A 27,913-nucleotide genomic window follows, 5' to 3' on the forward strand; every position below is an offset into this window, starting at 1 on the left:
CGGCCACAGCGGGCGAGCGAACGGGGGAGAGAGGTGGCGAGAGAGGGAGCGCTGCGGCTCCCGGCTGCCGCAGCCCGTGCCCCGCCGCCCGGCGCACTGTGCTCGCAGGGGCCCGGGGCCATGCGGACGGCCGCGCGGGGTCTCTGAGCCCGGGACGCCGCCGCACCGCGCACCCCGGGCCCCGCCACCGAGGACCCCGGCCCCGTCACACCGGCCCCGGCCTCCCAGCCCGGCCTCACCGAGGACCCCGGGCCGCCTCCCGGTGAGTGTCGGCGCACTCCGCTGGCCTGCGCCTCTCGTGGGGGGCCGGGGGGGGGGGGGCCGGAGGGGGGGGGCGGGATCCCCACATCCTCAGCCACTCGCTGCTGTTTTTGGGGTGCTGTGTGCAGGTGAGGAGCGGCGGCGGCCCTGCACCTCGAGTGTGTCCCGAGCCGGGTCCTCCCCGTCCCCCCCCACCCCGTCCTCCCCATCCCTCCCCCCCTACTCCTCTCGGGCCTGCGTGGTGCAGGGCGCGTGCGTCCTGGATTTGAATCCGAGGCCCCCCACTGCCTCCCCCCTACCCCACCCCCGAAATATAATAATGAACCCCCCAAACCTACTATGGGCCAACCCCGGGGGAGGGGATGGAAGAAGGGATGCAGAAGGGTATGCAAACAGTCATCTGAGTTAAAACCCGACCCCCCCCCCCATCTTTCCTGGAGGTGGAGAAGAGGGGCGGGGTGGGCCCTGGGCGGGGCACATTTGACTTTTAGTTCCCTACATTTCTTTATTATTATTATTATTATTATTATTATTATTATTATTATTATTATTATTTTGGTCTGTCGTGGGGCTTGAACTCTGTGCCTGGGTGTTGTCCCTCAGCTCTTCAGCTCAAGGCTACCACCCTACCCCTGGAGCCACAGCCCCACCTCCCATTTTCTAGAGGTTCATTGGAGATAAGAGTCTCAGGTTCTTTCCTGCCCAGGCTGGCTTTGAACCGTGATCCTCAGATCTCAGCCTCCTGAGTAGCTGGGATGACAGGTGTGAGCCACCAGGCTTGGCTTAAATTTTTGTTTTTTTACATGTGGTTTAAAATATAAAGAAATAAAATGTGTATCGATGGGCCTATAAATAAATTATGCAGCAACGATTCCGGGCCACCAAGGTCAAGGCTAGTGCGGTAGAGTCAAACAAAATAAAGAAATTAAGTGGGGATGGATGGTGTGTGGTTCTCAGGCTGCCCCCTCCCACATCCCTCACCCCTGAGTTGGGTTGGAGCTTTATCTTGTTGGGTTTTTTTTTGTTTTTTTTTTTACATTTTTATTTATTTATTTTCCCCTTCATTCTCCCTGGTCCTTGAGGAAAGATGCCAGGCTTTGTTGGAAGAGGTAGGGAGAGGCTCTGTAGGGATACCTCACAGATTTGGGGGGGTATAATATTGGAGGGAGGCATTTTCCTGAAGAGCATGTGATGAAGGTTTTCAGCTTGGGAACCCCCTGGCTCCATGTCTGGCCTTCCACGTTTTGGCCAGGGATGGAGAGATTTGCTAGATGCCTTGTTCTTAGGGAGTCTTTGACTTTCTGCTGCGTCCCCTCCCCAAATAAGCCCTGTCACCCTTCCAGACAGTAATTCCCAGATATCTCAAGTGTATGCAGCTATGAAGGCCTTGGGCCGGCTCTTGAGAAAAGCTGTGTGCAGTGAGATGATTTTCAGCTCAAGGTTGGCTTCCATCTGCTCCAGGGGGGTAAAAATGCCTTGAGTCTGACTTCATTTCTGACTTCATTTCTCCCCCTGTCCCTCCCCCCATCCCTCCCTATGATCTGGACCCTTCCAGGGAACGAAGGAGCCTGATACAGGTGTGTAAATGTGTGGTCACATAATAGGAATTGGTCTCTCTCTCTCTCTCTCTCTCTCTCTCTCTCTTTCTTTCTCTCTCTGCCCCCCCTCAAGTCCTAGCCCACTATTACTTTAATAATCCTCCCTAAGCCCCTTAACTTTACATAATTTTAGGGTGTGTTGGCTTAGTGGTAGAGTGCTTCCCTAAACATGTATGAAGCCCTGGGTTCAATTCCTTAGTGCCCACATACACAGGAAAAGCCAGAATTGACACTGTGCACAAATGGTAGAGCACTAGCCTTGAGCAAAAGAAGCTCAGAGACAGGGCCCAGGTCCTCAGTTCAAGCCCCAGGACTGGATAAATAAATAAAGTCTTGCAGCTTGATTCATTATTTAAGGAGGAAAATAGAGATGGATTTACCAGTTTCTCCTTGTGCTTTCAATTTAGTGTTGTATATTTCAATTATACAATTGATTATAATGTATTTTATTATTATACTATTATACAGTGTAGTAGTATGTGTGTGTGTGTGTATATATATATTACAGTGGATGCATTTTATCCTAATCTGAGCATTATATATTACAAGTCATAATTTGTAATAACATGTCTGTTCTTTAAGTCTATTTAATAGAGCAGGACCGGTTTTCTTTTTTCTTTTCTTTCTCTCTCTCTCTCTTTTTTTTTTTTTTGCCAGTCCTGGGACTTGAACTCAGGGCCTGAGTACTGTTCTTGGGCTTTCCTCAAGGCTAGGGCTCTACCACGTGAGCCACAGCATCATTTCTAACGTTTGTATGCATGTGGCACGGAGGATTCAAACCCGGGTCTTCGTGCATGCTAGGCAAACACTCTACTACTATGCCAAACTCCCAGCCCCAGGACCAGTTTTCTTTTTAAAAATTATTCCACCTCGATAGCTTTTTATGGTGCTGTTTTTCTTGGCGTGGCTTTATTTGTTCTAGCCTATGAGTTTGAAAATTGTCTAACAGTGTTATAACTCATCTGCTTGGGATCTTTTTGGCATTTTCTTTTCTCTCACTCTGTCTCTCTGTCTCTGTGTCTTTCTCTCTCTTTGCTTTGTTCCATAAACAGTTTTTTTTTTAAATTTTGTATACAAACACCATTCAAGGACTGTATTTGAGATAGAATTGGATTTTGTTATTTCTTCTTTTTTTTTTTCTTTTTGCCAGTCTTGGGGCTTGAACTTGGGGCCTGGGCACTGTCCAGGCTCAAAGCTAGTGCTCCACTACTTATGCCACACTCCCGCCCAGTAGCATTGTACCATAGAACCTGATAGCCAAGGTGGCTGCTAGATGACCTAATGTCAGATGCCTGAGGGACAAAGGTGAGATTCCCGCCCTGGGCCTGGGCAGGCTACAGTGGGAGGAAGGGAGTCTCTATCCTGCCATCTGAGAATGCTGAGCAATTTCAAAATTGATCAATACCCTAGGTAGAGCACCTAGCCTATAAGGGTAAGCAGCAGGTATGGAATTGGAGTCTCACTCTGGGAGGCCCCCCCCCCCAAATAAAGCATTTGTTTATTTCTGGAATGTTCTGTTTAAACCAACCACGGTTGACCACAGGTAATTTACATCCACAGACGGGGAGGGAGAGGAAGGTATTGTCCTTACTTTACCTTGCTGCTTTTTGTATTGATTTCATTCTCCTTCTTTCCCACCCCCCACCCCAGCCCTGCATTATTTTTCTTATCTCTGAGTACTCAAGTGCATTATACTCCCATTTCTGTTTTCTAGCTTTTCTGATGTAATCTTGTCATATTTAAAAGAAGGAGAGAGAGCGAGAGAGAGCGCGAGAGCGAGTGAGAGAGAGAGACAGAGAGACAGAGAGAGAAATAGAAAAATCTGAACTGGCTGGTGCAGGAGCTCACCCTCATAATCCAAGCTACACAGGAGGCTGAGAGCTGAGGGTCACAGTTCGAAACCAGTCAGGGCAGGAAAGTCTGTTATTTTTATTTCCAATTAAAACAGAAAGTGGAGCTGTGGCTCAAGTGGTAGAATGTCAGTTTTCAGTGAAAAAGCTAAAGGACAGCATCCAGGCCTCGAGTTCAAGTCTCAGTACTGGCACGAGTGCGTGTGCACACACACACACACATGGGCATACACCCACACACAATCCTTGCAAAGATTCATCCACTCCCACCATTTGTGCTGTTCTTAAGACAGTGCCAGCTATTCTGTGCCAAGGAAAATCAGTTAAAAAATCTAGAAATAGGGACCAGGAGTTTGGCCTAGCGGTAGAGTGCTTGCCTAGCATGCACGAAGACCTGGGTTCGATTCCTCGGTACCACATACATAGCAAAAAGCCAGAAGTGGTGCTGTGGCTCAAGTGGTAGAGCCCTAGCCTTGAGAAAATCCAGGGACAGTGCTCAAGTCCTGAGCCCAAGCCCAGGACTGGCAAAAAAAAATAAAATCTAGAAGTGCCTTAGAAAGTATCTACAATATAACTTTGAAATCCAGAGACACATTCTGTCAATACATTAAAAAAAGGAAATGGTCTCAGTTACAGCCCTTAAAAAATTCAAGGAGGGCCAGTTGTGGCTCAAGAATCAATTAGAATTGAGAGCCTCATGGACTTTCCTACCCAGGCTGGCTCTGAACCATGATCCTCAGATCTCAGCTTCCTGAGAAGTCAAGATTACTAGTACATAGCCAGAAAGGTGTTTCCTTCCTTCCTTCCTTTCTTCCTCACCCCCCCACCCTCTTTCTAGTCCTGGGGTTTGAATTCAGGGCCTAAGCACTGTCCTGGAGCTTCTTTTGCTCAAGGCTAGAGCTCTACCACTTGAGACATAGTACCACTTTCAGCTTTTTCCTGTGTATGTAGTACCAAGGAATCAAACCCAGGGTTTCATGTATGCTAGGCAAGCACTCTACCACCAAGCCACATTCCCAGCCCTGGAAATTTCTCAAGCTGCTTCTTCCTGGTTGTCAGATTTAGGCATTCAGTACTGAATGCCTGGTCTCCCTAATCCCCAAATCTTATTTCTGAGAAATTCCTTCCAGAGTTCCTTTACTGTGTCTCCAGCAATTAAGTGAACTCCTTGCATGTCTTAACACAAAGAATAAATTCAATGAAGACATACATTCATTTCCATTGGAAAGATAATCACTTGAGCTCTTCCATGAATCGTTTCAAGAAGAGTTAATGCCAGATAGTTAACACCATGTTCTGAATTATAAAATTCCACTGGAACAGAGGTACTCAGGAACCAGACACCTATGACCCATCCTAGCGCCTGTCATCCTAGCTGCTCAAGAGGCTGAGATCTGAAGATCATGGTTCAAAGTCCAGCCTGGGCAGAGCAATCATTGAGATTCTTTTTTTTTTTTTGACTCTTTTTTTTTTTTTTTTTTTTTGGCCAGTCCTGGGCTTGAGCTCAGGGCCTGAGCACTGTCCTTGGACTTTCTCAAGGCTAGAGCTCTACCACTTGAGCCTCAGCACCACTTCCAGCTTTTTGCTATGTATGTGGTACCGAGGAATCGAACCCGGGTCTTCATGCATGCTAGGCAAGCACATTAACCACTAGGCCAGACTCCCGGCCCTCATTGAGATTCTTATGTCCAATTAACCTCTAAAAAGCCAGAAGTGGAAGTATGGTTCAAATGATAGATGGCAGCTTAGTGCCAACCCCCCCCCAAAAAAAAGCTCAGGGACAGAACCCAGGCTTTTGGGTGGTTGGTTGGAGATAAGAGTCTCATGGACTCTTTTGCCCAGGCTGGCTTTGAACCATGATCCTCAGATCTCATCCTGCAGAGGATCTGGGATGGCAGATGTGAGCCACTGGCACCCAGCTGTAATGGATTCTGCTTCTACTTAACCTCTGCTCACCTGGACCCATTCCCAGCAGCACATGGCCAAAGATTAAGTTTTGGCAAACAACATTGCTTGCAATTTTTTAAGTGTTTTTTTTTTTTCTCCAAAAAGTTTTTGGAATTCTTGTCAAGATTTGCTGGTTAAAAATCTGGAGATTAGTTTGGATTATATGGTCAGGAGTTCTTGAATCGTTCAGGAAAAGACTAAGGACTGGAGCTGCTCTGTTCTCTTAAATCCATTGTTCTCTGGAAATGCACATGGCAGATCATCATTTTTAGATTAACAACCAATGACCAGGAATGGTGGCTCACAACTGAGGTGGATGGGATTACGGTTCAAGGCTTACCTTGGCAAAAAAGTTAACAAAATCACCTCTCAACTGTCAGAAATAGCTCAGGATATTGGGATTGGCAAAGCAAAAATTTACTTCTGCAGCCTGAGGTGCCATGGACCAAAAATCCGGGGAGCAAGCAATACCTTTTATCCCTAACCCAGTTGGCCCTGCCCCTCTGCTCCCATTGGCTGTGCTCAGGCCCCTCTGCTCCCATTGGCTAAGCTCAGATCCCTCTGCCCCATTGGCTCAGCTCAGGTTCCCAGCCTGCAGAAGAATGTGGCTGAGTTAACAGATGTAGCTATGATTCAATGACGCTCCTCTCAGGACATCTCAATTCAGGTGCTCAGGAAAAGGATGAATGTCACTAAGTGGGTTTGATTCCTTGGTACCACATACACAGGAAAAAGCCGGAAATGGTGCTGTGGCTCAAGTGATAGAGAGCTAACCTTGAGAAAGTGCAAGGACAGTGCCCAGGCCCTAAGTTCAAGCCCCAGAACTGATAAAAGATGAGTTAGGACAAGGAGACAGGCACGTGGAAGAAAGATACAGTCTGGCCTTGCATTATGCATGAACACACTGCCGCGGACTCTTTGTGCGGGCTAAGTGGATTTTGCCCATCTTGTCCTCAACAGGCAGTTTGCCGCTTTGACTTTTCCAGGTCTGGGTTTGTCCTTGGCCGTTCCCTGTGAAGCCATGGGAAGAAAACTGGATCTGTCTGCGCTTACGGACGACGAGACAGAGCATGTGCTCCAGGTAGTTCAGAGAGACTTCAACTTGCGCAAGAAGGAGGAAGAGCGGCTAAGGTGAGAGGCCAGGTTTGATCCCGGGGCTGAGGGACTGGGCTTCTGGATGTCTGCCAGTGTGTCCTTGGCTGAACAGAGGGAGGAAATGGGGATACAGGAGTAACTTCCGGCCTGACTCAGAGGCTCTGCCTCCAGGAATAGGCATGTATTTTATGTATTTAGGTTAAGGAAGGTTTGCAAAATGCATTTGAAATCTGTTGTTTCTTTCATTTTTGTCTTGGGGCTTGAACTCAGGGCCTGCACACTGTCCCTAGCTTTTTTTTTTTTTTTTTTTTTTTTTGGTGGTTCATTGGAGTTTCGTCGACTTTCCCTGCCCAGGCTGGCTTTGAACCAGGATCCTTAGGTCTCAACCTTTGGAGTAGCTGGGATGACAGGGAGCCCTGGCTTCTGTTACCATTTGTTAATCATTAGAACTCCCTGGTTATTCAGAAACTCCCCAGAGAGAGAGAAAGTGAGAGCAATCACTTGTGTTCAAAGTAAGAAGAAAGTATCTCTTGAGTAAAATGAATGAGTGATCTCGCCTTTCACTGAAGGTTCATTTTTGTTCTAACCAAATGGACAGGTTGATGATGCAAAACATAATCTCTCTACACATTTCTATATCAAAAAAAAAAGAAAAATCATTGCTTCTTCCTGTTGGACACAAAAATTGATCAAATGAATTCACCAAGCCCCGATTCTATGCCTTTATGTTCTTACAATACATAACCTCATAACTCTGTGTGTGTGTGTGTGTGTGTGCACGTGTGTGCCAGTACGTGTGGGCTAGGCCTGGAGTTTGAACTCAGGACCTGGGCACTGTCCCTGAGCTGCTGTTGTTGTGTTGTTCAAAGCTAGCTCTCTATCACTTGAGCCACCCGCAGTTCCACTGTGGTTCATTGGAGAGAAAAGTCAGATTGACTTTCCTGCTCTGGCTGGCTTTGAACCACAATCCTCAGATCTCAGCCTCCTGAGTAGCTGGGATGACAGGTGTGAGCCACCAGCGCCTGATTAACCTAGCAGCTTTATGAAGGAACTGGGCATGCTCAGTGTGTAATGCCCCCCCCCTCTGGTCTCCTTAACTGGTCTTGGGTGGCTCTCACTGGAGCTTTAAACACTGAGGCATTTGTCCATTGGCCCCTCTGCTTTCCACCTAATTCCTTGGTGGCTGTGAATTCTTGGCCTGACCTTCCCGGCTCTGATCAGCAGCCAAGCTTTCTTTGGCAGGATGCCACACAGAGCGCCTCAGACATGAAAGAAAGCAGTGGCCCTCTCCCCAGCCATTTGTAAAGGACACTCGTCAGGCCGTGTTAAGGTGATCTAACCAGAAGTGCTCCAAAAACCTGGTGGCTGCAGAGGGACAGTGAAGGGTCACCCCACTTTCCGGTTAGCTTTTCTGGAAGAAAGGTTTATCCTCCCCCTCTCCCATCAGTCCTGGGGCTTGAACTCTGGGCCTGGACACTTTGTGCCCAAGGCTAGTGCTCTATCACTTGAGCCATGGAGCCACTTCTGGCTTTCTGATGGTTCATTGGAGATGTGTTTCCTGGACTTTCTGGCCTGGGGCTGGCCTGGAACTGAGATCCTCAGATCTCAGCCTCTCAAGTAGCTAGAATGACGAGCCTGAGTCACAAGCCTGGCTGGCCAAGCAGTGTTATCTGTGCATTGGAGATAAACTGTTAAGACCAGAAGCCAAGTACCTTGTACAAGGTCATAGCAAATGGGCAGAATCCAGAATGTGGAATTTCTCCAGCTTGCTTCTCTCAGCATTTGTGTAAAGACTAAGCCGTTCTGCTTAAAGGATCCACAAATCACTCAGAAAAGGTCACCCCAGATGGGAACCCTTGTCTTTTCTTTGTTTCCTTGTCTTGTCTTAATCTCCCCATTGCTTGGCATCACTGGCCAAAACAATTGTTTTGTAGTGTATCTGTGTCAGGGGTTTGTCTCTCAGCCAGGCAGATTTAAAGTCAGGTACACAGATGTGGTGAATGCTTCTCCTCCTCCTCCTCCTCTTCCTCCCCCTCCTCCCCTCTTCCTTCTTCCTCTTCCCTCCTTCTTTCTCTTTTTCCTTCTTCATCTTCTCCATATTCTTCTACTACTTTTCCTTCTCTTCTTTCTCTTTCTCCTCTCTCTCTCTCTCTCTCTCTCTCTCTCTCTCTCTCTCTCTCTCTCTCTCTCTCCTCCCTCCCTCCCTCCCTCCCTCCCTCCCTCCCTCCCTCTCTCCCTCTCTCTCTCCCTCCTTCTTCTTCTTTTCCCATTCCTTCTCCTTTCCTCCTCCTCCTCCTTCTCTTTCCTTCTCCCTTCTTGTCCTCCTCCTCCTTTTTGGTGCCAGTCCTGGGGCTTGAACTCAAGGCCTGGGCACTGTCTTTGAGCTTTCTCAAGGCTAGCACTCTATCATTTGAGCCACAGCATCACTTCCAGCTTTTTCTGTATATGTGGTTTTGAGGAATCGAACCCAGGACTTTGTCCATGCTAGGTGAGCACTCTACCACTAGGCCAAACTCCCAGCCCTCTTCCTTCCTTTTTTCCTACTTTCCTTCCCTCCTTTCTTCCCCTCTCTCCCTCCCTCTCTTCCTTCCTTCCTTCCTTTCTTTCTTTCTTTCTTTCTTTCTTTCTTTCTTTCTTTCTTTCTTTCTTTCTCCCTCCCTCTCTCTCTTTCTCTCTCTCTCTCTCTCTCTCTCTCTCTCTCTCTCTCTCTCTCTCTCTCTCTTTTCTTCTCCTGTCTTTTCTTCTCATTTGTGTGGGGATAGACCTTGAACTCACATCCTTCCCCTCTCCCTTGGCTTTATATAGCTCAAGACTGGCACTGTTGCTTTTTCTCCCTGGGTTCTGCAGTGTAAAATGAAACCCTTAGAGGCCCTGTGACTTGTGGCACTGGTTTGCCAAGGGCGGGTCAGGGCCACACCAGGTGTGTGTGTGTGTGTGTGTGTGTGTGTGTGTGGTCTGTCTGAATTCATACGCATCAAGTCCTGTGGACAGAAGCTCTCTGTTTGTCATTGATTAAGCACACAGAGCTGGGTTTTGGGTTGGCTATGATCAGTTCTTCCACGTAGATGCAGAGTAGAAAGTCAATGTCAAGTTCAATTCAGAATAACCAAAGGGGGTCAGGGCACCCTGCTTTTGTCCATTCTCATTATGTAAGAGGAACAGAAGACAGAAAGGAGAGCACTCACACACCTTCTAGAAATAACATGGCTTTGTTTTATTGGCCAGGTGCCAGTCTTGGGGCTTGAACTCAAGGGCCTGAGCACTGTCCCTGAGAGTCTTTATGCTCAAGGCTAGTGTGATCCTCAACTGTCAGCCTCCTGAGCAGCTGGATGACACTTGTGGGCCACCAATGCCAGCAGGGTGCTCTTTTTTTACTTTTTATTTATTGATTTATTTGTTGCTTGTGGGACTTCAACTCTGGGCCTGGGCTCTGTCTCTCAACTCTTTAGCTCAAGGCTACTGCCCTACCCCTTGAACCACAGCACCACTTTCCAGTTTTCTGGTGGTTCATTGAAGATAAGAGTCTCATGGACTTTAGTGCCTGGGCTGGCTTTGAACTACAATCTTCAGATCTCAGCCTCGTGAGCCACCGCACCTGGCCAAATGCTTGCATCTTGTAGGAAGGGAGTTCCTTTTACCATGGGTCTTCCTTCGGAAACCCTTGCCCTTCCCTTTCAGGGAGGGGTGGGTGTGCAGGCAGCAGGCACACTGCCTGCAGAGAGAGAGTGTCACCCGATTACTGTTGATGTTTTAAAGCCCCGCCCATCGGTGCCTTGGCTCTTGGCAATCTCTTAGCCCCTGGCACTTTTCTTTTTTTCCCCCTGCAATCTGAGCAGACACACACTTCCTCGACTCCCAGTTCGAATTCCAAATGTTTATTCCTGCTCCAGTGGAATTCTGGAAGGAAATCTAGTTTCAAACAAAAAGATTGAAAAACATTGTGTCTCAGAACATTGTGTCCACGTGGAAATGAGCCATGTTTCTTCCCAGATGTGTGTGTGTGTGTGTGTGTGTGTGTGTGTGTGTGTGTGTGTGTACCAAGTGTGAGTGGTGGGCCTAGGGCTTGAACGCAGGGTCTGGGTGCTGTCTCTGAGCTTCTTTTTGTTTAATGCTAGCATTCTGTTACCTGGGCCATGTTGACTGCTTCCAGTTTTCTGGTGGTTCTTTGGAGATGGGAGTTGCAGGACTTTCCTGCCTTGTGTTGGCTTTGAACTGCAATCCTCCAGATCTCGGCCTCCTGAGTAGCTGGGCTGGCAGGCGTGAGCCACTTGTGCCCAGCTTGCTCTCAGCTTATGAATGGAATACCTGACTCATTCTTTGTGACAAGCCTGTGTCCGCTGCAGACATCAGATTCCTGGCTGTGGATAAAATCAGGTTTGGCCCTGAATGATGGATATGCTATCTCTTGATCATAAAGCCACTTAAAGAATCCTTATGTGTGGCTGAGAAGGTGGCCTAGTGGTACAGTGCTTGCCTAGCATGCATGAAGCCCTGGGTTCAATTCCTCGGTAACACATACACAGAAAAAGCCAGAGGTGCCAGCACTGGGGCTCAAGTGGTACGGTGCCAGCCTTGAGCATGAGGAGGACCAGGGACAGTGCCCAAGCTCTTGAGTTCAAGCCACAGAACTGACACAAAAAATAAACAAAGAGAGAAAGGATCCTAACAGATTCATGATTCTCACTGACAATGGAAAACATCACTAGTATTAACAGTCTACCTTCCTGGGCAAGAAAAGGCCAATAAAAATGGGTTTATGTAGGCTGAGAGTTTGTCCTAGTGGTAGAGTGCTTGCCTAGCATGCAGGAAGACCCAGGTTTAATTCCTCAGTACCACATATAAAGAAAAAAGCTGGAAATGGTGCTGTGGCTCAAGTGGTAGAGCCTTGAGAAAGCCCAAGGACAGTGCTCAGGCCCTGAGTTCAAGCCCTAGGACTGGCAAAAAAAAAAAATGTGGGGGGGGTGTGGGGGGGGAGGGAAATGGGTACCAAGACATGTGAAACGGTATCAATGTATGTGAATTAATGCACCTTCTATCTGGCAAATATCATGTAACCCTTTTACTAATTACAATAAAAAAAAAAGAGAAAAAAAATGTGGACATGTCTTTGCTGTTCCTAAGCATGAATCACCTTAAAGCAAAGCATTCCAGTATCTTGATTTCTGTGAGTATTAGGTACCAAACCCAAAAACAACAAAGAAATACGGGTGACATGAGAACCCTACAATTACATTGTATAATACCTTATACTCACTGGAACAAGACTGAATGACTCACAGAAACATTTAGGGTACACACAGAGATTTCACCCCGAAATTATGATTAGCAACTCTGCCTCCTCCTCTCCCATCATTTTTTTTTTTTTTGGCAGTTTAGTTTCCTATTCAGTGAGTTCTGAAGATTTAAGTTCTTATTCACATCTCCTGTTCCAGCATGCAACTGTTTCCCTATTAATTCAGCTTTTTTTTTAGGGTGAGCAGAAATGACACTATATTTGCAGGTGTGTGTGTGTGTGTGTGTGTGTGTGTGTGTGTGTGTGTTGGTATAGTACTTGAAGTCAAGACCTCACACTTTTTCCTCAGCTTTTCCTCCCAAGGCTGGCACTCTACCACTGGAGCCACACCTATGCTTTGGCCTTTGGCTGGTTATGGCGATAAGAGTCTCTCTCTCTCAAGGATAGCACCTAGGCCCTGAGTTCAAGCCCCAAGATTGGCTAAAAAAAGAAAAAAAAAAGATATCCTTAAAAGTGATATTGCAAAAACATGGTGTCTCTGTGTGTGAATACTGGGGTTTGAACTTAGGACCCAGGCACTGGCCCTGACTTTTTTGCTCAGTGTTCTATGTCTTGAGCCTTCTCTAGAGCTGCTTACTCAGTAAGAAAAATATATCAACTACATTTCCTATAAATCATCAGTCCAGTGTCTCCCGCCTGTCATCCCAGCTACTCAGGAGGCTGAGATTTGGAGGATGGTGGTTCAAAGCCAGTCTGGGCAGGAAAGTCCTTGAGACTGATTTCCCATGAACCACCAGAAAACCAGAAGTGGTGCTGTGGATCAAGTGGGCGAGCGCCAACCTTGAGTGAAAAAGCTAAGGGATAGCTCCTGCTCCTGCTCCTACTCTTCCTCCTTCTTTTCTCCTCCCCCATCCCCCTCCCCTCCTGAGCTTCTGGAACCTTTTGTGTGTTTGCCACATCCCCGCAGAGTGATGGCAGCTGCATTTCTCCATGGGAGATGGAATTTTTGGCCCAAGGTCAGATCTCCAGCGGCAAACTCAGCCAAGGGAAGAGAATCCTGTGGGGTGAAAGTATCTATTTCTGTAGCAGCGCTGCATGATAAGGAGTCTGGAACTAACTCCAGATCCCAACCTGGAGTGGGGTGGCTCATCTGCATGTGTTTGCATATGTAAATATATGCAAATTAACCCGTGGAATGGAAAGGCAATCCCAACTCCGACATACACTTACCTTTCATCTATTGTATTATTTTGGTGGTGGCGGTGGTAGTGGTCCTGGACTTGAAGTCGGGGCTCACAGTGTGGAACTGCAGCTGCTCAGGAAGGCTGAGATGCAGAGGATCACCAGTTCAAAGTCAGCCTGAGTTGGCCAGTCCCCATCTCCGATGAACCAGCAAAATGTCGGACTAGAGGCATGGCTCAAGTGGTAGAGCACCCACCCACTATTATGAAGAAAAAAAAATTTTATTTTCTGAATTTCAGGGGGAATGGAGAGGGAACCAGAGTCAGAATATGGGCCCTTTGGGCAGGGGGGAAATGGGCTGTAACCCCTCTCCTCACCCTCTCTTCAGCGAGCTGAAGCAGCAACTGGAGGCAGAGGGGAGCAAGTGCAGCGTCCTGTCAAAGCACCCTCAGTTCGTGGAGCACTGCTGCATGCGCTGCTGTGCGCCCTTCACCTTCCTGGTCAACCCCCGGCGGCGCTGCGGGGACTGCAGATTCAACGTGTGCCGCAGCTGCAGCCTCTACAGCAAGCCAGAGAAGGCCTGGCTGTGCCACGTCTGCCAGCAAGCCCGGTAAGGACCACCTGCTTGGCCCTCTCCTGACCCATCCTGCCCTCTCCTGACCCATCCTGTCCTTTTTAATTTTTTTTGACAGCCCTAGGACTTGAACTCAGGGCTTGGGCCCTGTCCCTAATCTTATCTTTGGGGTTTTTTTGTTGTTGTATTTCTTTTTTTTTTTTTTTTTTTTTGTCGGTCGTGGGGCTTGAACACTCGGCCGGGGCACTATCCCTGAGCTCTTCAGCTCAAGGCTAGAGCTCTACCACTTGAGCCACAGCACCACTTCTAGATTTTTTTTTTAAACTTGTTCATTGGAGGTACAAGGCTTGTGGGAGTTTGGCCTAGTGGTAGAGTGCTTGCCTAGCATGCACAAAGACCCGGGTTTGATTCTTCAGTACCACATACATAGAAAAAGCTGGAAGTGGTACTGTGGCTCAAGTGGTAGAGCTCTAGCCTTGAGAAAGTCCAAGGACAGTGCTCAGGCCCTGAGATCAAGCCCAGGACTGGCAAAAAATAAAAAAGAGTCTCCTGGACATCCTTCTCCCTCTTTGTACTGGCCTTGAATCGTGATCCTCCCGTCTGAGCCTCCTGAGTAGCTGGGATTCCAGGCGTGAATTACCACAACACCCTGCACCAGGCAAGTGGTGAACCCCGAAGCATGCTGATTCTCTGTTGTCTGTCTTCCCCTCACCCCAGGCTTCTGCGGGCCCAGTCTCTGGAATGGTTCTACAACAACGTCAAGACTCGCTTCAAACGCTTTGGAAGCGCCAAGGTCCTGAAACACCTGTACCGGAAGCACCGGCTGGAGATGGGCACTTGCTTTGACCTGATAGGTATGGGGTCCCGAGGCTGTTAGGGTAACAGAGACCTGGCTCTGAGGCTCTCGGGGGCCCAGCCACCCACAAAACAGGTATTTTTTTTTTCTTAAATATCAGATGCCCATGAATAAATAACATAGAAGAATAGATACCAGAGCCTCTCTGAAGTGGCTTTGTTTTGCTTTCGGGTGTGTGTGTGTGTGTGTGTGTGTGTGTGTGTGTGTGTGTGTGTGTGTGTGTGCGCATGCGCAGGTATTGGGGCTTGATCTTCGGGTTTGGGTGCTGTCTTACAGCTTTTTCACTCAAGGATGGCGCTCTTGCACTTAAGCCACACTTCCACTTTCGACTTTTTGCTGGTTCATTGACAATAAGAGTGACTTGGATTGGTCTACCCGGAGCTGGCTTTGAACCACTTCTGTGTTAAGGCTATTTTGTGCCAGTCCTGGGACTTGAACTCTCAGGGCTTTGGTTATTTCCCTAAGCTCTTTTTTACTCCAGGCTGGCACCCTACCATACTGAGCCATTGCACCACCTCTGGTTTTCTGGTGGTTCACTGGAGATAAGAGTCTCACAAACTTTCCTGCCCAGGCTGGCCTTGAACTGTGATCCTCTAGATCTCAGCCTCCTGAGTGGCTGGGATGACAGGCCCTGAGCCACCACTGATGCAGCACTCTGTGTTTAGCTTTGTCTCATGGGTTCAAGCATTCCCCTACTGTACGATTTGGAAAGACCAGTTATCTCCGCAGATTGTGGGTATTTTAATCCCAGATCCCCCAAAATAAAAGAGTTTCTTTCAGGGGCCGGGAGATTGGCCTAGTGGTTAAAGTGCTTGCCTAGCATGCATGAAGACCCGGGTTCGATTCCTCGGTACCACATACATAGAAAAAAGCCGGAAGTGGTGCTGAGGCTCAAGTGGTAGAGCTCTAGCCTTGAGAAAGTCCAAGGACAGTGCTCAGGCCCTGAGCTCAAGCCCAGGACTGGCAAAAAAAAAAAAAAAAGAGTTTCTTTCAGCATCTCCTGCTAGTTAAGACATTAGAAGGTCATTTTTACTGGGTCATAAGAGAAAAAACAAACAAAACAAACAAAGAAAAACCACAGCCTCGAGGCTGGTTTTTGTTTGATTTTGCTTTGTTCCTTTTCCCTTTCTTCCTTCTCCAGACTTCTATTCTTCCCTGGGGCTGGAAGCCTAAAGGGGAAATCCACTTTACACCATTTGTTAGTCAGGTGTTTACATCCTGGGATTTGAACTCCCAGCCTCATGCTCTCACTTCTTGACTTTTTCACCGAGGGCTGGTGCTCTACCACTTGAACCACACTTCCACTTCCAGCTTTTTGCTGCTTCACTGGAGCTGAGTCTCCCGACTACCCCTCTAAACCTCAGATGTGAGCCCCTGGAGTAGCTCAGGATAGCACGCGTGAGCGGTCGGCTGTGGCTCTTCAATTTGATTACCCTCACCTACAGCTGAGCTAAGGAGGACTCGACGTGTTCTTTTGGGTTTGATTGGAACAGCTGGTGGGAAGATGGAGTTCTCTGCCTGAGAACAGCCTGATGTTTCTCATCACTCTGCTGCCACAAGTAATTTTTTCCCCCATGAGAAAAGTAGCAGGAAAAGAAAAAAGAAGAAGAAGGAAAGAAAATACAGGCCACTCATCCATCTTGTTAGGTATCTTTAGGCGTCATTATTTTACATTGTCCAGAAGTGGTGCTGTGGCTCAAAACGGTAGAATATTAGCCGGGAGCAAAAAGAGCTCAGGGACCACCCAGGGCCTGAGTTCAAGCCCTATGATTGACCCAAACAAACAAACAAAAGAGCTCACGGACTTTCCTGCCTGGACTGGCCTCAAACCAAGATCCTCTAGATCTCAGCCTCCTGAGGAGCTGGGATGAGAGCTGTGAGCCACCTGGGCCAAGCACAAACGACCTCTGATCTTCAGTTGACATCTCTGTCTCTCTCTTCCTGTCACTTTTTAGGCGGAAACTATTTTGAGTCCAGTCTGGAGAATGAAGGAAGTCTTTCTGGCAGCGACTCAACTTTCTACCGGCAGTCGGAAGGTAAATGTGTTTACAAAAATCTCGCAGTCCCTAGGAAAACATTGTCAGATGGATACCAAATGATCTTTTTTATTTTTTCAATTTTTTTTTCCCTGTCCTGGGCTTGAACTCAGGGCCTGAGCACTGTCCTCAGACTTTCTCAAGGCTAGCGCTCTACCACTTGAGCCTCAGCACCACTTCCAGCTTTTTCTATGTATGGGGTACCGAGGAATCAAACCCGGGTCTTCATGCATGCTAGGCAAGCACTTTAACCACTAGGCCACACTCCCGGCCCTGCATAATCTCCTTTTTACAATTTTTTTTTAATCTCCATCAGTGATGGAGCTTGAACCTAAGGCCTGGGTTGCCGCCCCTAGGTTCTTTCCTTCAAGGCAAGTGCTCTACCACTTTGAGTCACAGTGCCACTTGTGGTTTTCTGGTGGTTTGTAGGAGATAAGAGTCTCACCATCTTTTCTGCCCCTTTCCCCCCAAGCTGGCTTTGAACTGCGATCCTCCAGATCTCAGCCTCTTGAGTAGCTGGGATGACAGACATGAGCTCTAGTTCCATTCTCACCCTGCATATGACTGGCTGGCTATAGCTGTGACTTAGTCTCCCTGATTCTCATTGTTTCCATCTAGACAAACCAGCTAACCAAGCCAGCACCTGACTCAGCTCCTAGCGACTCAGGAGGCTGAGATCTGAGGATCAAGGTTCAAAGCCAACCCGGGCACAAAAGGACCTGAGACTCTTACCTCCAATAAACCTCTAGAAAATGGGAAGTGGGGCTTGGCTCAAGGGTAGAGCGGTAGCCTTGAGCTGAAGAGCTCAGGGACAGCACCCAGGCTGAGTTCAAGCCCAATGACCCACAAAAAAAACCAAAAACAAAACAGTAACCGGGACTAGCACAGTGGTGACAGCGTGGGTCACGCCTTCCTTGAGGTTCAAAACCAGCCCTCGGTAGAAAAGCCTAAGAGACTCTTATCTCCAACTAACCCAGGGTGGGAAAAGTCCCTGAAATACTCTTATCTCTAACTAACCAACCAAAAATACAGCTAGAGCTGGAGGTGTGGCTCAACTGTAGAGTGCCAGCCTAGAGCAGAAAAGCTAAGGGAGAATGCCAGGCCCTGAGTTCAAGCCCCAGGACTGGCAATAAATAAATAATCAAAACAATACTCAGTCACTGCAGTGAGCGTGTGCCGAGGTTAGGCTTGACGTCCTCACGCAGCTCTCTTCTGTCTAGCTGGGCCTCAAGCACTCTCATTAGCTAGCTTAGGCTCCTTTTATTATGATGATGATGATGATGATGATTTGATCTGAGAGTCCTTCTGGCACCTTTGCTCATTAGCTGTCGCCCTCCTGCCTCAGCCCCGCCTGGGATTTTTTAAAATGTTGTCAGCTATCACTTTTCCTGTACAGTTTGTGCCTGTGGGGGTACAAGACGCCCCATTTATTGAATTATGTGAATGCTTCATATTAAAGAGCGCAATGGAAATTCTCGGAGCAGTGAAAGGGTCTGGCCAGGGACAGCCCGTGGCTCAAGCCTGTGATTCCAGCTACTCAGGGAGGCTGAGGTCTGGAGGATCTTGGTTCGAGGCCAGCCCAGGCAGCAAAATCCATGAGACACTCACCTCTGATGAACCCCCAGAAAAACCAGAAGTGGCTCAAAGTGGTAGAGCACTAGCCTTGAGCTAAAGAGCTCAGGGACGGCACCCAGGCCCTGAGTTCAAGACCCAGGACTGACTGAGAATGGGTGCGGAGTGTGGGCAGGAATGCTGGGAGGGAGGGAGGGCGCGCTGGGCAGGGAGGACAGGGCCTTGGATAGGACTGTGTCAGCCGGGGACCTCGTGGCTGCCTTCTGGAAAGTACCATGTGATCTCTTCCTGCCCAGGACACAGCCCCATGGATGCCTTGGCCGTGGCCCTGCGCGTGGCGGAAGAGGCCATCGAGGAAGCCATTTCCAAAGCGGAAGCCCATGGGGACAGCCTGGTAGGACTGCATTCCTTCTAGGGTCTCCATTCTCTGTGGTGCCAGGCTCTCCAGAAGGTTAAGATATAAAGTGTGGATTCCCCCTCCCCTCCCCTCCCCTCCCCTCCCCTCCCCTCTCAGGACAAGCAGAATGAAGCCACTTACCTTCGGGGCCACCGGGAGGAACTGGCGGAAGAGCTGGCTGGCACCATCCTGCAGAAGGTAGCTGCTCGGGCAGCGCAGGCACCATGGGAGCTTTGAACCGTGATCCTCAGAGCTCTGCCTCCCCCCCACCCCCGTGCTCCCCTCATCCATCCCCCAATCCCACCCCCAGATCATACGGAGACAGAAGAGCAAAGGTCCCAGGCATGAAGAAGAAGAGGTGGAATGGCCCCCGACCCGCAGCTGCAGTGCCAAGGCCACCAGGGACACGGGGGACACAGCAGCCCCGAGAGCACGCCCGGGGCCTGCCCCACTCGGGGTGAGTCCCTGCCACTCCCACCATCCCCAGCCCGAACCCAACCATCCGATCTCTGCTTTCTGCTTGGTTCCCCCCCACACACACACCAGACTGTGAGGGGCCGAGTCACGTGGAGAGCACGTGCAGACAAGGGGCTCCCCGCATGTAGCTAAGGAGGCTGAGATCTCGAGGATCGTGGTTCGAAGCCAGCCCTTGGGAGGCCGAATAATCCCCGAGATTCTTATCTCCAGTTATCCAGTAAAACAACAACAACAACAAAAAGTGGCACTGTGGCTCCAGTGGCAGAGCAGAGAGAACCGACTGAGGCCCCTCTCTTCCTTCCTGCAGCGATCCCAGTCTGCATTCTCCTTGGCCGGGGAGGAGGCCACGACCAGACCTGGCTGGACCAGCATGGACCGGCTGGACGGAACAGGTAAATCGCGGGAACTCGTTTGGACAGACCAGACGTATCTTTTGCTTTGTGCCGGTCCTGGGACTTGAACTCAAGGCCTGATCATTTTGTCCTTTAGCTCATTTGGTTTTGGTTTTGCTCGAGGTTGGTGTTCTACCGCTTGCACCACGCCTCCACTTCCATTTTTTTTGTTCCTTTGGCTCATTGGAGAGGAATCCCATAGACTTTCCTGTGAGGCCGACCCTGACCCGCGGTCCTCGTAGCTCAGCCTCCTGGAGGAGCTGGGTTAGCAGGCATGAGCCTCCAGAGCCCGGGTCCTCCACATCGGTGAATCCACACTTGCTGATCTCCCCAAAGGCTGGCTGCCTCTTGCCAGTGCTCCCCAGAATCCACTTTATGGGGGGTCAGTGACAGTCACCAGCCCCACCTTAAACTGTGTGGTTCCTCTCTCCCTCCTGGCAGGTGAAGCAGCCCAGATTTTGCAAAGCCCCGATGGGAACTGGATAGCCATGAAGGAAGGCACATTGCCCCCCGCCCGTCGGCTTGTCACCCCTAAGGGCGGGGCGCTGCAGGCACTGGAGGCGACTTCCAGCATCCCCTCCGTCTACGACGAGATGGCCACTGACAGCGAGGGGGACTTGGACTGGAGTGACACCTTGAGCAAGCTGTACCTGAAGCCCACTGGCCGGCCTAAGCAGCCTCAGCCTCACCTGCCCCAGGATCCAGGTTCCTCCCCGACGTCGGGGCTCTCCCTCCACCCAGAAGCCATGGGTTCCGATTCTGAGACCTCTTCTGCTGGCTCTTCTCGGGAAGCAGGACACCCAACCAGGCTGCCCTGGTTACGAAGGAAGGCACCCCAGAGCCCCGCCACAGAAGGAACACACCTCCAGGGAGAGCTGGACGTGAACTTCAACCCGCAGCCCCGCTGTGCGGAGACCTCCGACAGCAGTGAGCAGGAGGAGGCTCTGCCCTCCGACGACCGAAGGGCCAAGAGGTGGAGAAGGTCCCGGACCAGCTCTGAGGAGCCAGGCAGGGACTCAGCACCCTCTCTCAGCACCCCTGCCCCGGATCTGCATCCTTACACCGTAAGAAAAGAGTGCGCCCTGCACACACAGCATGCGCCTCCTTCCTCCCCACCTAATTCAACATTTATTTTCTTTTCTCGATTGTGGGACTCGAACTCAGGGCCTGGGCGCTGTCCCTGAGCTCTTCTGCTCAAGGCTGGTGCTTGCTCTACCGCTTGAGCCACAGTGCCACTTCGGGTTTTCTGGTGCTTCCTTGGAGATTAAAGTCTCACAAGACTTTTCTGACCCAGGCTGGCCTTGAACCATGATCCTCAGTTCTCAGCTTCCTGAGGAGCTCGGGTGACAGGCGTGAGCCACCGGTTCTCAGCTCAAAAACTTGGGAAAGGGACCGGGAATTTGGCCTAGTGGTTAAAGTGCTTGCCTAGCATGCATGAAGACCCGGGTTCGATTCCTTGGTACCACATACATAGAAAAAAGCTGGAAGTGGTGCTGAGGCTCAAGCGGTAGAGCTCTAGCCTTGAGAAAGTCCAAGGACAGTGCTCAGGCCCTGAGCTCAAGCCCAGGACTGGCAAAAAAAAAAAAAAAAAAAACTTGGGAAATTCTGGGTGCCAAATGAAAAGTCCATGAGACTCTGATCTCCAATGAACCAGCCAAAAGCCGGAAGGAGAGCCGTGGATCAAGTGGTAGAGCTCTCACCTTGAGAAAGCCTAAGAACAGTGCTCAGACCATGAGCTCAAGCCCAGGACTGGCAAGCAAAAAAAAAAAGATGTTAAGACGGAGAGGGCAAGAATGCAAGGACCTGCGTTGAAGCCCTAGTACTGGTACAAAACGAGAATGGGGTGGGATGGGGAGAGAAGAAGAGGGGAGGGAGCAGAGGGGGGCAACATGACAGTCCTGGCCGCCTCTTTCCCCCCAGAACCATGAGGCACAGGGCGGCAGAGGCGTCTGTCCCACCCATCTGCCTCTCCCTAGGTGTGTGATGACGTACCAGAGATGGCTCACCAACGCTTGCCAGCCGGCACAGGCACAGCCGAGGAGCAGGGAAGGAGCAGGTTTTATGAGTTGGCCAGGAAAATGAGTGAAAAGGAGACTTCATCTGGCGAGGACCAGGAGTCTGAACCAAAGACGGAAGTGGAGAACCGGAAGGAAAGTCTGTCATCCGATGAAAGCACCCAGCACGGGCCCGAGAAGCTGGAGAAGGTAAGACTGGGAAACATCCCCCAGAAAAAGGCTCTCTTGTCAGGCACAATGGCTCACGCCTGTCATCCTAGCTACTCAGGAGGCTGAGAGCTGAGGATCAAGGTTCAAAGCCAGGCCCGGCACTAAAGTCTGGGAGACTCTTAACCACCAGAAAACAGGAAGTGGGGCTGAGGCTCAAGGGGTAGAGCTCTAGCCTTGAGCTGAAGAGCTCAGGGCCAGCGCCCAGGCCCAGAGTTCAAGCCCCATGACCAAAACAAAAAAGAGGGCCGGGAGTTTGGCCTAGTGGTTAAAGTGCTTGCCTAGCATGCATGAAGACCCGGGTTTGATTCCTTGGTACCACATACATAGAAAAAAGCCGGAAGTGGTGCTGAGGCTCAAGTGGTAGAGCTCTAGCCTTGAGAAAGTCCAAGGACAGTGCTCAGGCCCTGAGCTCAAGCCCAGGACTGGCAAAAAAAAAAAAAAAGATTTTGGGAATGTATCCTAGTGGTAGAGTGACTGCCTAGCATGCATGTAGCCCCTGGGTTCGATTCCTCTATACCACATACACAAGAAAAAGCCAGTAGTGGTGCTGTGGCTCAAGTGGTAGTATGCTAAGCTTGAGCAAAAGAAGCTCAGGGACAGCACCTAGGCCCTGAGTTCAAGCCCCTGGACTGGCAAAATAATAATAAATTGATAACAGAGCGTAATCTATGATCCTAGATTTTACCATTTTAATCTATTACCATATAGGAGGTGAGTATATTGTAATGGTTATTCTTATCTCAGGAGTGATTTGGTCCTGGTGTGATGCTAGGGACCCCCCCACCCCTGAGCCGGGCTCCAGCTGAGACACTAAGTACATTCTTTTCTAATTTGCTCCGCCCTAGGAGCACAGAGATGTGCTAGCTGTGCACTCTGAGCTGCAGCTCCTGTCCACAGTGCTCCAGCAGGTAAGCCTGTGCTCCTCTCACCCACCCTTCTGCATCCTCCTTCCCCACACCATGTGTCCTGCAGGCCAGGAAGGCTCATGAGTTCAAGCCCCACGTCCGACCCCTAAAAAATACTTTTAAAAAATTGCATGTGGATCTCAAATTGCAGGTGGCCCCAGGACTGGCTAAAAAAAAAGAATTCCATTCTTTTTAAAGCTGGGTGTTTGCCAGTCCTGGCTTGAACTTGAGGCCTGAGCACTGTCCTTGGGCTTTCTCAAAGCTAGAGCTTTGCAGTTGAGCCGTACCACTATTTCTGGCTTTTTCTATGTGTGTGGTACTGAGGAATCGAACCTGTGTCTTTGTGCATGCTAGGCAAGCACTCTACCACTAAGCCATGCTTCTGGCCCTAGAGTTTCTTTTCTTACTCTGAACCAGGGGAAGAAACCATGAGTCCAGGGCATTTTCACCACTTTTCTTGTTTGCCGGATGTCTCTTCCTCTCTCCCACGTGTCCGTGTGTGTGTGTGTGTATGTGTGTGTGTGTGTGTGCATGCGTGCATGTGTGTGTGCCTCATGCCAGGCTGACATAGACACCTGCGTGTCATGGTTAATGTGCAGCTCTTGTCTTCTGTCCCCCTTGTCGTTTGGGCCACACAGAAGTATTCTGCTGTTTCTCTCTGCAACATCTCCACAGAAGTGCTCAGAGTCATCAACGCCACGGAGGAGCTCATAGCTGAGTCCACGGGGCCCCCGTGCCACTCAGAGCGGGGCGCCTTTCCCCTCGGCACCGACCGCCAGGGCCTCGACCAGCAGCTGGCTTCCCTGGAAGGAAATGTAAGAGCGGGAGTGGGGTCAAGAGGGCCCCCCTGTCCAGAGTGGATGGGTGCCAGGAGGATGCTGGAGATACACACACACACACACACACACACACACACACACACACACAAATATTCCAGCCACTCAGGAGGAATCGCGGTTCAAAGCCAGCCTGGGTAGGAAAGTCCATGAGAGTCCAATCCTGGGACTTGAACATTTTCGTGTTTAAGGCTAGGTTCCACCACTTTGATCCACAGTGTCACTTCTGGCTTTTTTTTTTTTAATTTTGTAGTTTAGTGGAGATGAGAGTCTCACAGACTTTCCTGTCCTGGACTGGCTCTGAATTGCGATCCTCTAGATTTCAACCTCCTGAGTAGCCAGGCGTGACAGGCGTGAACCACTGACGCCAACTGCTTTGTTTTGTTCTTGACAATATTTTTTCCTTCTGGTTTTCCCTAAGTCACTACAGTGTATGCAGCTAGTGTTATGTAATACGCATTCCGTATTCAAGATGGTTTTCCCATGCAGGAAAATCATAAGGCAGAGAAGGTATGTTCGTTAGTGAGAGAGGCAGCAAGATCTCACATTACCATCTCAGCATGGAGGACATTTATTTATTTGTTTGTTTGTTTTTGCCACTCACAGGACTTGAACTCAGGGCCTGGGCACTGTCCTGGCGCTCTACCACTGTAAGCCATATATGGCGCCACTTCCAGTTTTCTGGTGTTTCCTGGAGATGAGGGAGTCCTCCCGGACTTCCCTGCCTGGGCTTTCCTACCTGGGCTGGCTTTGAACCATAATCCTCCCCTGTCTCCCAACAGGTGTACCTGGCAGCAGGGACGGTGTACGGCCTGGAGGGCCAGCTGAGCGAGCTGGAAGACGCCGCGCGGGGCATCCATAGTGACACCAACGAGACGGAGCTGGCTGACCTCGAGGACCAGGTGGCCACGGCGGCTGCCCGGGTACATCACGCCGAGCTCCAGGTGAGAAGGGGCTGAAGGAGTGTGTCCACAGTGCCCTCTCTTCTTGTTTGTTATGGGGCTGGAACTCAGGGCCTGGGCGCTGTGCCTGAGCTCTTCCACGCAAGGCCCATGCTCTACCACATTGAGCCAGACCCATATATATATGGCGCCACTTCCGGTTTTCTGGTGATTTACTGGAGATGAGAGTCAAAGACTTTCATGGCCAAGCTGGCTTTGACCTCAGCCTCCTGAGTGGCTAGCATCACAGGCCTGAGCCACCAGCTCAGAGTTTTATGTTTAGCACCCAAATGCTGGGGAGCTGTGGAAGGAAGGAATGAGCTGCATCACAGCTGAGTTATTCTCTATATATTCATAGCACTGTTAACAAAGACAACACGCATGCCTGACCGTTGTCCTCACTGACCGTGTCTCTCTGTTGCATTGAGATTTCGGACATAGAGAGACGGATCTCGGCCCTGACCATAGCAGGCTTGAATATTGCGCCCTGCGTACGCCTCACCAGAAAACGCGACCAGAAACCAAAAAGCCAGGTATGTGCAGTTCCTTTCTTGTCTCAGGGGACGGTACCTGAGGCTACAAAAGATTAAAGAAAAAAATATGCTTCATCCAGACCACTCAGGAGGCTGAGATCTAGAGGATCGAGGTTCGAGGCCAGCCCTGGAGAGAGGGAAAATCTAGGAGTGTCTTATCTCTAATAAACCACCAAATAAACCAGAAGTGCAGCTGTGGCTCAAGTGGTAGAGCTAGGCTAGCCTTGAGGGAAAAAAAAAAGTTCTGGGATAGTTCCCAGGCTCTGAGTTCAAGTCCCAGAACCAGCACAAAAAAAATTGTTTTAAGAATGTTTTTGGGGGGCCGGGAGTTTGGCCTAGTGGTTAAAGTGCTTGCCTAGCATGCACGAAGACCCGGGTTCGATTCCTCGGTACCATATACATAGAAAAAAGCCGGAAGTGGTGCTGAGGCTCAAGTGGTAGAGCTCTAGCCTTGAGAAAGTCCAAGGACAGTGCTCAGGCCCTGAGCTCAAGCCCCGGACTGGCAAAAAAAAAAAAAAAAAAAAAGAAGAATGTTTTTGGTTCCAAGGAAGTATGGATAATTGTGTTGTGTTTGTAGGTACAAACTATAGACACATCCAGGCAGCTGAGGAGAAAATTACCTGCACCACCCGTGAAAGGTACGCCTCCCGTTAGACTGTCGAGCTACTGAAGAACCAAGTTCGAATCACTTGCTGGAACTGACTAAGCCAGAGACACGTGCTCATATCTATCATCCCAGATGTATCAATCGATCGATCGATCTTTCTTTTGTGTGTGTGTGTCGGTGCTGGGGCTTGAACTCAGGGCCTGAGCCCTGTCCTTGAGTTTTCTCAAGGCTAGAGCTCTACCACTTGAGCCACAGCACCACGTCTGGCTTTTTCTGTATATGTGGAACCAAGGAATCAAACCCCAGTCTTCGTGCATGCTAGGCAAGCACTCTACCATTAGGCCACACTTCCGACCCCAATATTTATTTATTTATTTATTTATTTATTTATTTATTGCTGGTCCTGGGGCTTAAACTCAGGGCCCGAGCGCTATCCTTGGGCTTTCTCGAGGTTAGAGCTCTACCACTTGAGCCGCAGCCCCATTTCTGGCTTTTTCTCTGTATGTGGTACTGAGGAATTGAACCTGGGTCTTCATGCATGCTAGGCAAGCAACACGCTACCACTAGGCCGTACTCTCAGCCCCCAATAATTTTTAAGAACATTTAGAAAATAAAAAATATAAGATGAAAAGAGCCTGTTGTGCACGAATGACACCCCTCTTTCTTCCTTACTAAGTGGTCGTTTCTGGGAGGACACTTACTCTCCGCCCCCTTTATTTTTTTCCTTTCAGCTGAAAAAATTGAAGCATCTTCAGTGACCACCATTAAAGCTTTTAACTGCAACTCAGTGCTTCAAGGCTGCTGCTTACCAAACAGGCCTGCGGAGAGGAAAATCACCACCCAGGACTCAGAGGTAAGTTCCTCTCTGGTTTAAGCACCCTTCCTTTGCATTCTGGATGATTCCTCCATTCTCGAACCTACTATAACTCACCCTGAAAGCTTCCTGCTCTTGTGGTATGTGTTGGATTGGAGGGAGGGTATTTTTTTAAAAAGGGAATGGGCCGGGCCCTGGTGTCTCACGCCGATCATCCCAGCTAATCCAGAAGCTGAGATCTGAGGATCACAGTTTAGAGACAGCCGGACAAGCAAGTCTCAGTGAGACTCTACCACTTTCTCCAAGTGGTAGAGTGCCAGCCTTGAGCTGAAGAGCTCAGGGGACAGCACCTAGATCCTGAATTCAAGCCCCATGAGTACCAAAAACAAAAAAACCCCAAATCCTCAGCTTTTGGCAGTCCAAATACACTGGAAATAAATACCAATTAGGGAATTGAGCCGTATTAAGCTTCAGTTTGGATTTTCATCTGACCTTCTACTTTACAGATTATTTGCTTTCTTAAGAGCCAATGAACTGTTTAGCTAGAACTTAATCTTACACAAGTTCCCCAGGCCAAATTCACTGAAATCAGTTGATGCTGTCCAAAAAGCAGTGGACTCTGTGCCCGACTTATATGATAACTATAACCCCATCTGAACATCAATCCTTATACAATAACTATTAATTGATTGGTTGCCAGTCCTGGGCTTGATTGAACTCAAGGCCTGAGCACTGTCCTTGGGCTTTCTCAAGGCTACAGCTCTACCACTTGGGCCACAGCACCACATCTGGCATTTTTGAGATATGTGGTACTGGGTCTTTGTGCCTGCTAGGCGAGCACTCTACTGCTAGGCCAAACTCCCGGCTCTATAATGTCAATTTAAAACGTTTAACAAACAAGTTCACTCCCTTCCCAAACGTAGAAAGTGGAACAACCACCTTCTCCCCCCGCACCTCCCCACTGGAACTAATGTCCCACCCTCAGGAGCCTGCTCTGGAATCGGCTGTGACGCCCTAACACCGGAACAACGCCACTGCCAGTGACCACTGCCACCGGCCTCCCCGACAGTGCCTTGACTCACAGCCATCGAGCTCCTGTGGGCATCCCACGCCACGAGGGGCTGCAGTCTCGCCCGCCCTCCTTCCTGTCAGAAAAACCGCAGGCAACTGCTTCCAACACCAGAGCTCCACACCCAAGAGATTCATCTCCTCCTCCTCCTCCTCCTCCTCCTCCTCCTCCTCCTCCTCCTCCTCCCCCTCCCCCCCCTTCTCTGTTTGCCTTGCTACTGCTGTGTGTTGTCTTTACGATACCTTCTTATTATTGTTCTTTTATCCATTTGATTGAACTGGAAAATGATGGAGAGGGGGAGGTGGAGGCAAGGAAAGACAGTGACTATTTTTCTTTGTTTGTAGCAAACCACCCAAGTCTCTTTGTCTTTAAAAAAAAGAAGCTAAGGAAAGCTGGGCGCTGATGGCTCATGCCTGACACCCCAGCTACTCAGGGGACTGAGATCTGAGGATCACAGTTCGAAGCCAGCCCAGGGCAGGAAAGTCCAGGAGAGACCCTTCAATCTCCAGTGAT

The 27,913-nt window shown here is 49.6% G+C and overlaps 1 protein-coding gene across 1 annotated transcript; it reads left to right on the plus strand.

Moving 5' to 3' along the window:
- The first annotated feature begins 4 nt into the window (after window positions 1-4).
- Myrip (myosin VIIA and Rab interacting protein) lies at window positions 5-27,913 on the plus strand. The gene is made up of 18 exons (XM_090323223.1): window positions 5-262; window positions 6,643-6,787; window positions 13,555-13,776; window positions 14,458-14,594; window positions 16,552-16,632; window positions 18,501-18,598; window positions 18,719-18,799; window positions 18,912-19,058; window positions 19,386-19,470; window positions 19,912-20,534; window positions 21,447-21,674; window positions 22,541-22,603; window positions 23,239-23,415; window positions 24,219-24,380; window positions 24,806-24,910; window positions 25,488-25,548; window positions 26,249-26,370; window positions 27,317-27,913. The coding sequence occupies exons 2-18, from the start codon at window positions 6,678-6,680 to the stop codon at window positions 27,347-27,349; spliced, it is 2,535 nt and encodes an 844-aa protein (XP_090179349.1). The 5' UTR covers window positions 5-262; window positions 6,643-6,677; the 3' UTR covers window positions 27,350-27,913.

The sequence above is a fragment of the Megascapheus bottae genome, chromosome 32, assembly GCF_031878675.1.
Source record: "Megascapheus bottae isolate mThoBot1 chromosome 32, mThoBot2.hap1, whole genome shotgun sequence".
Taxonomy (NCBI): domain Eukaryota; kingdom Metazoa; phylum Chordata; class Mammalia; order Rodentia; family Geomyidae; genus Megascapheus; species Megascapheus bottae.

Bases quoted from the DNA above. Each gene is read 5' to 3' on its own strand.
- Myrip (XM_090323223.1), top strand. From the start codon at position 6,678: ATGGGAAGAAAACTGGATCTGTCTGCGCTTACGGACGACGAGACAGAG. The intron at 18,599-18,718 runs GTAGGACTGCAT...CTCCCCTCTCAG, and splicing joins AAGCCCATGGGGACAGCCTG to GACAAGCAGAATGAAGCCAC. The intron at 26,371-27,316 runs GTAAGTTCCTCT...TCCCACCCTCAG, and splicing joins TCACCACCCAGGACTCAGAG to GAGCCTGCTCTGGAATCGGC.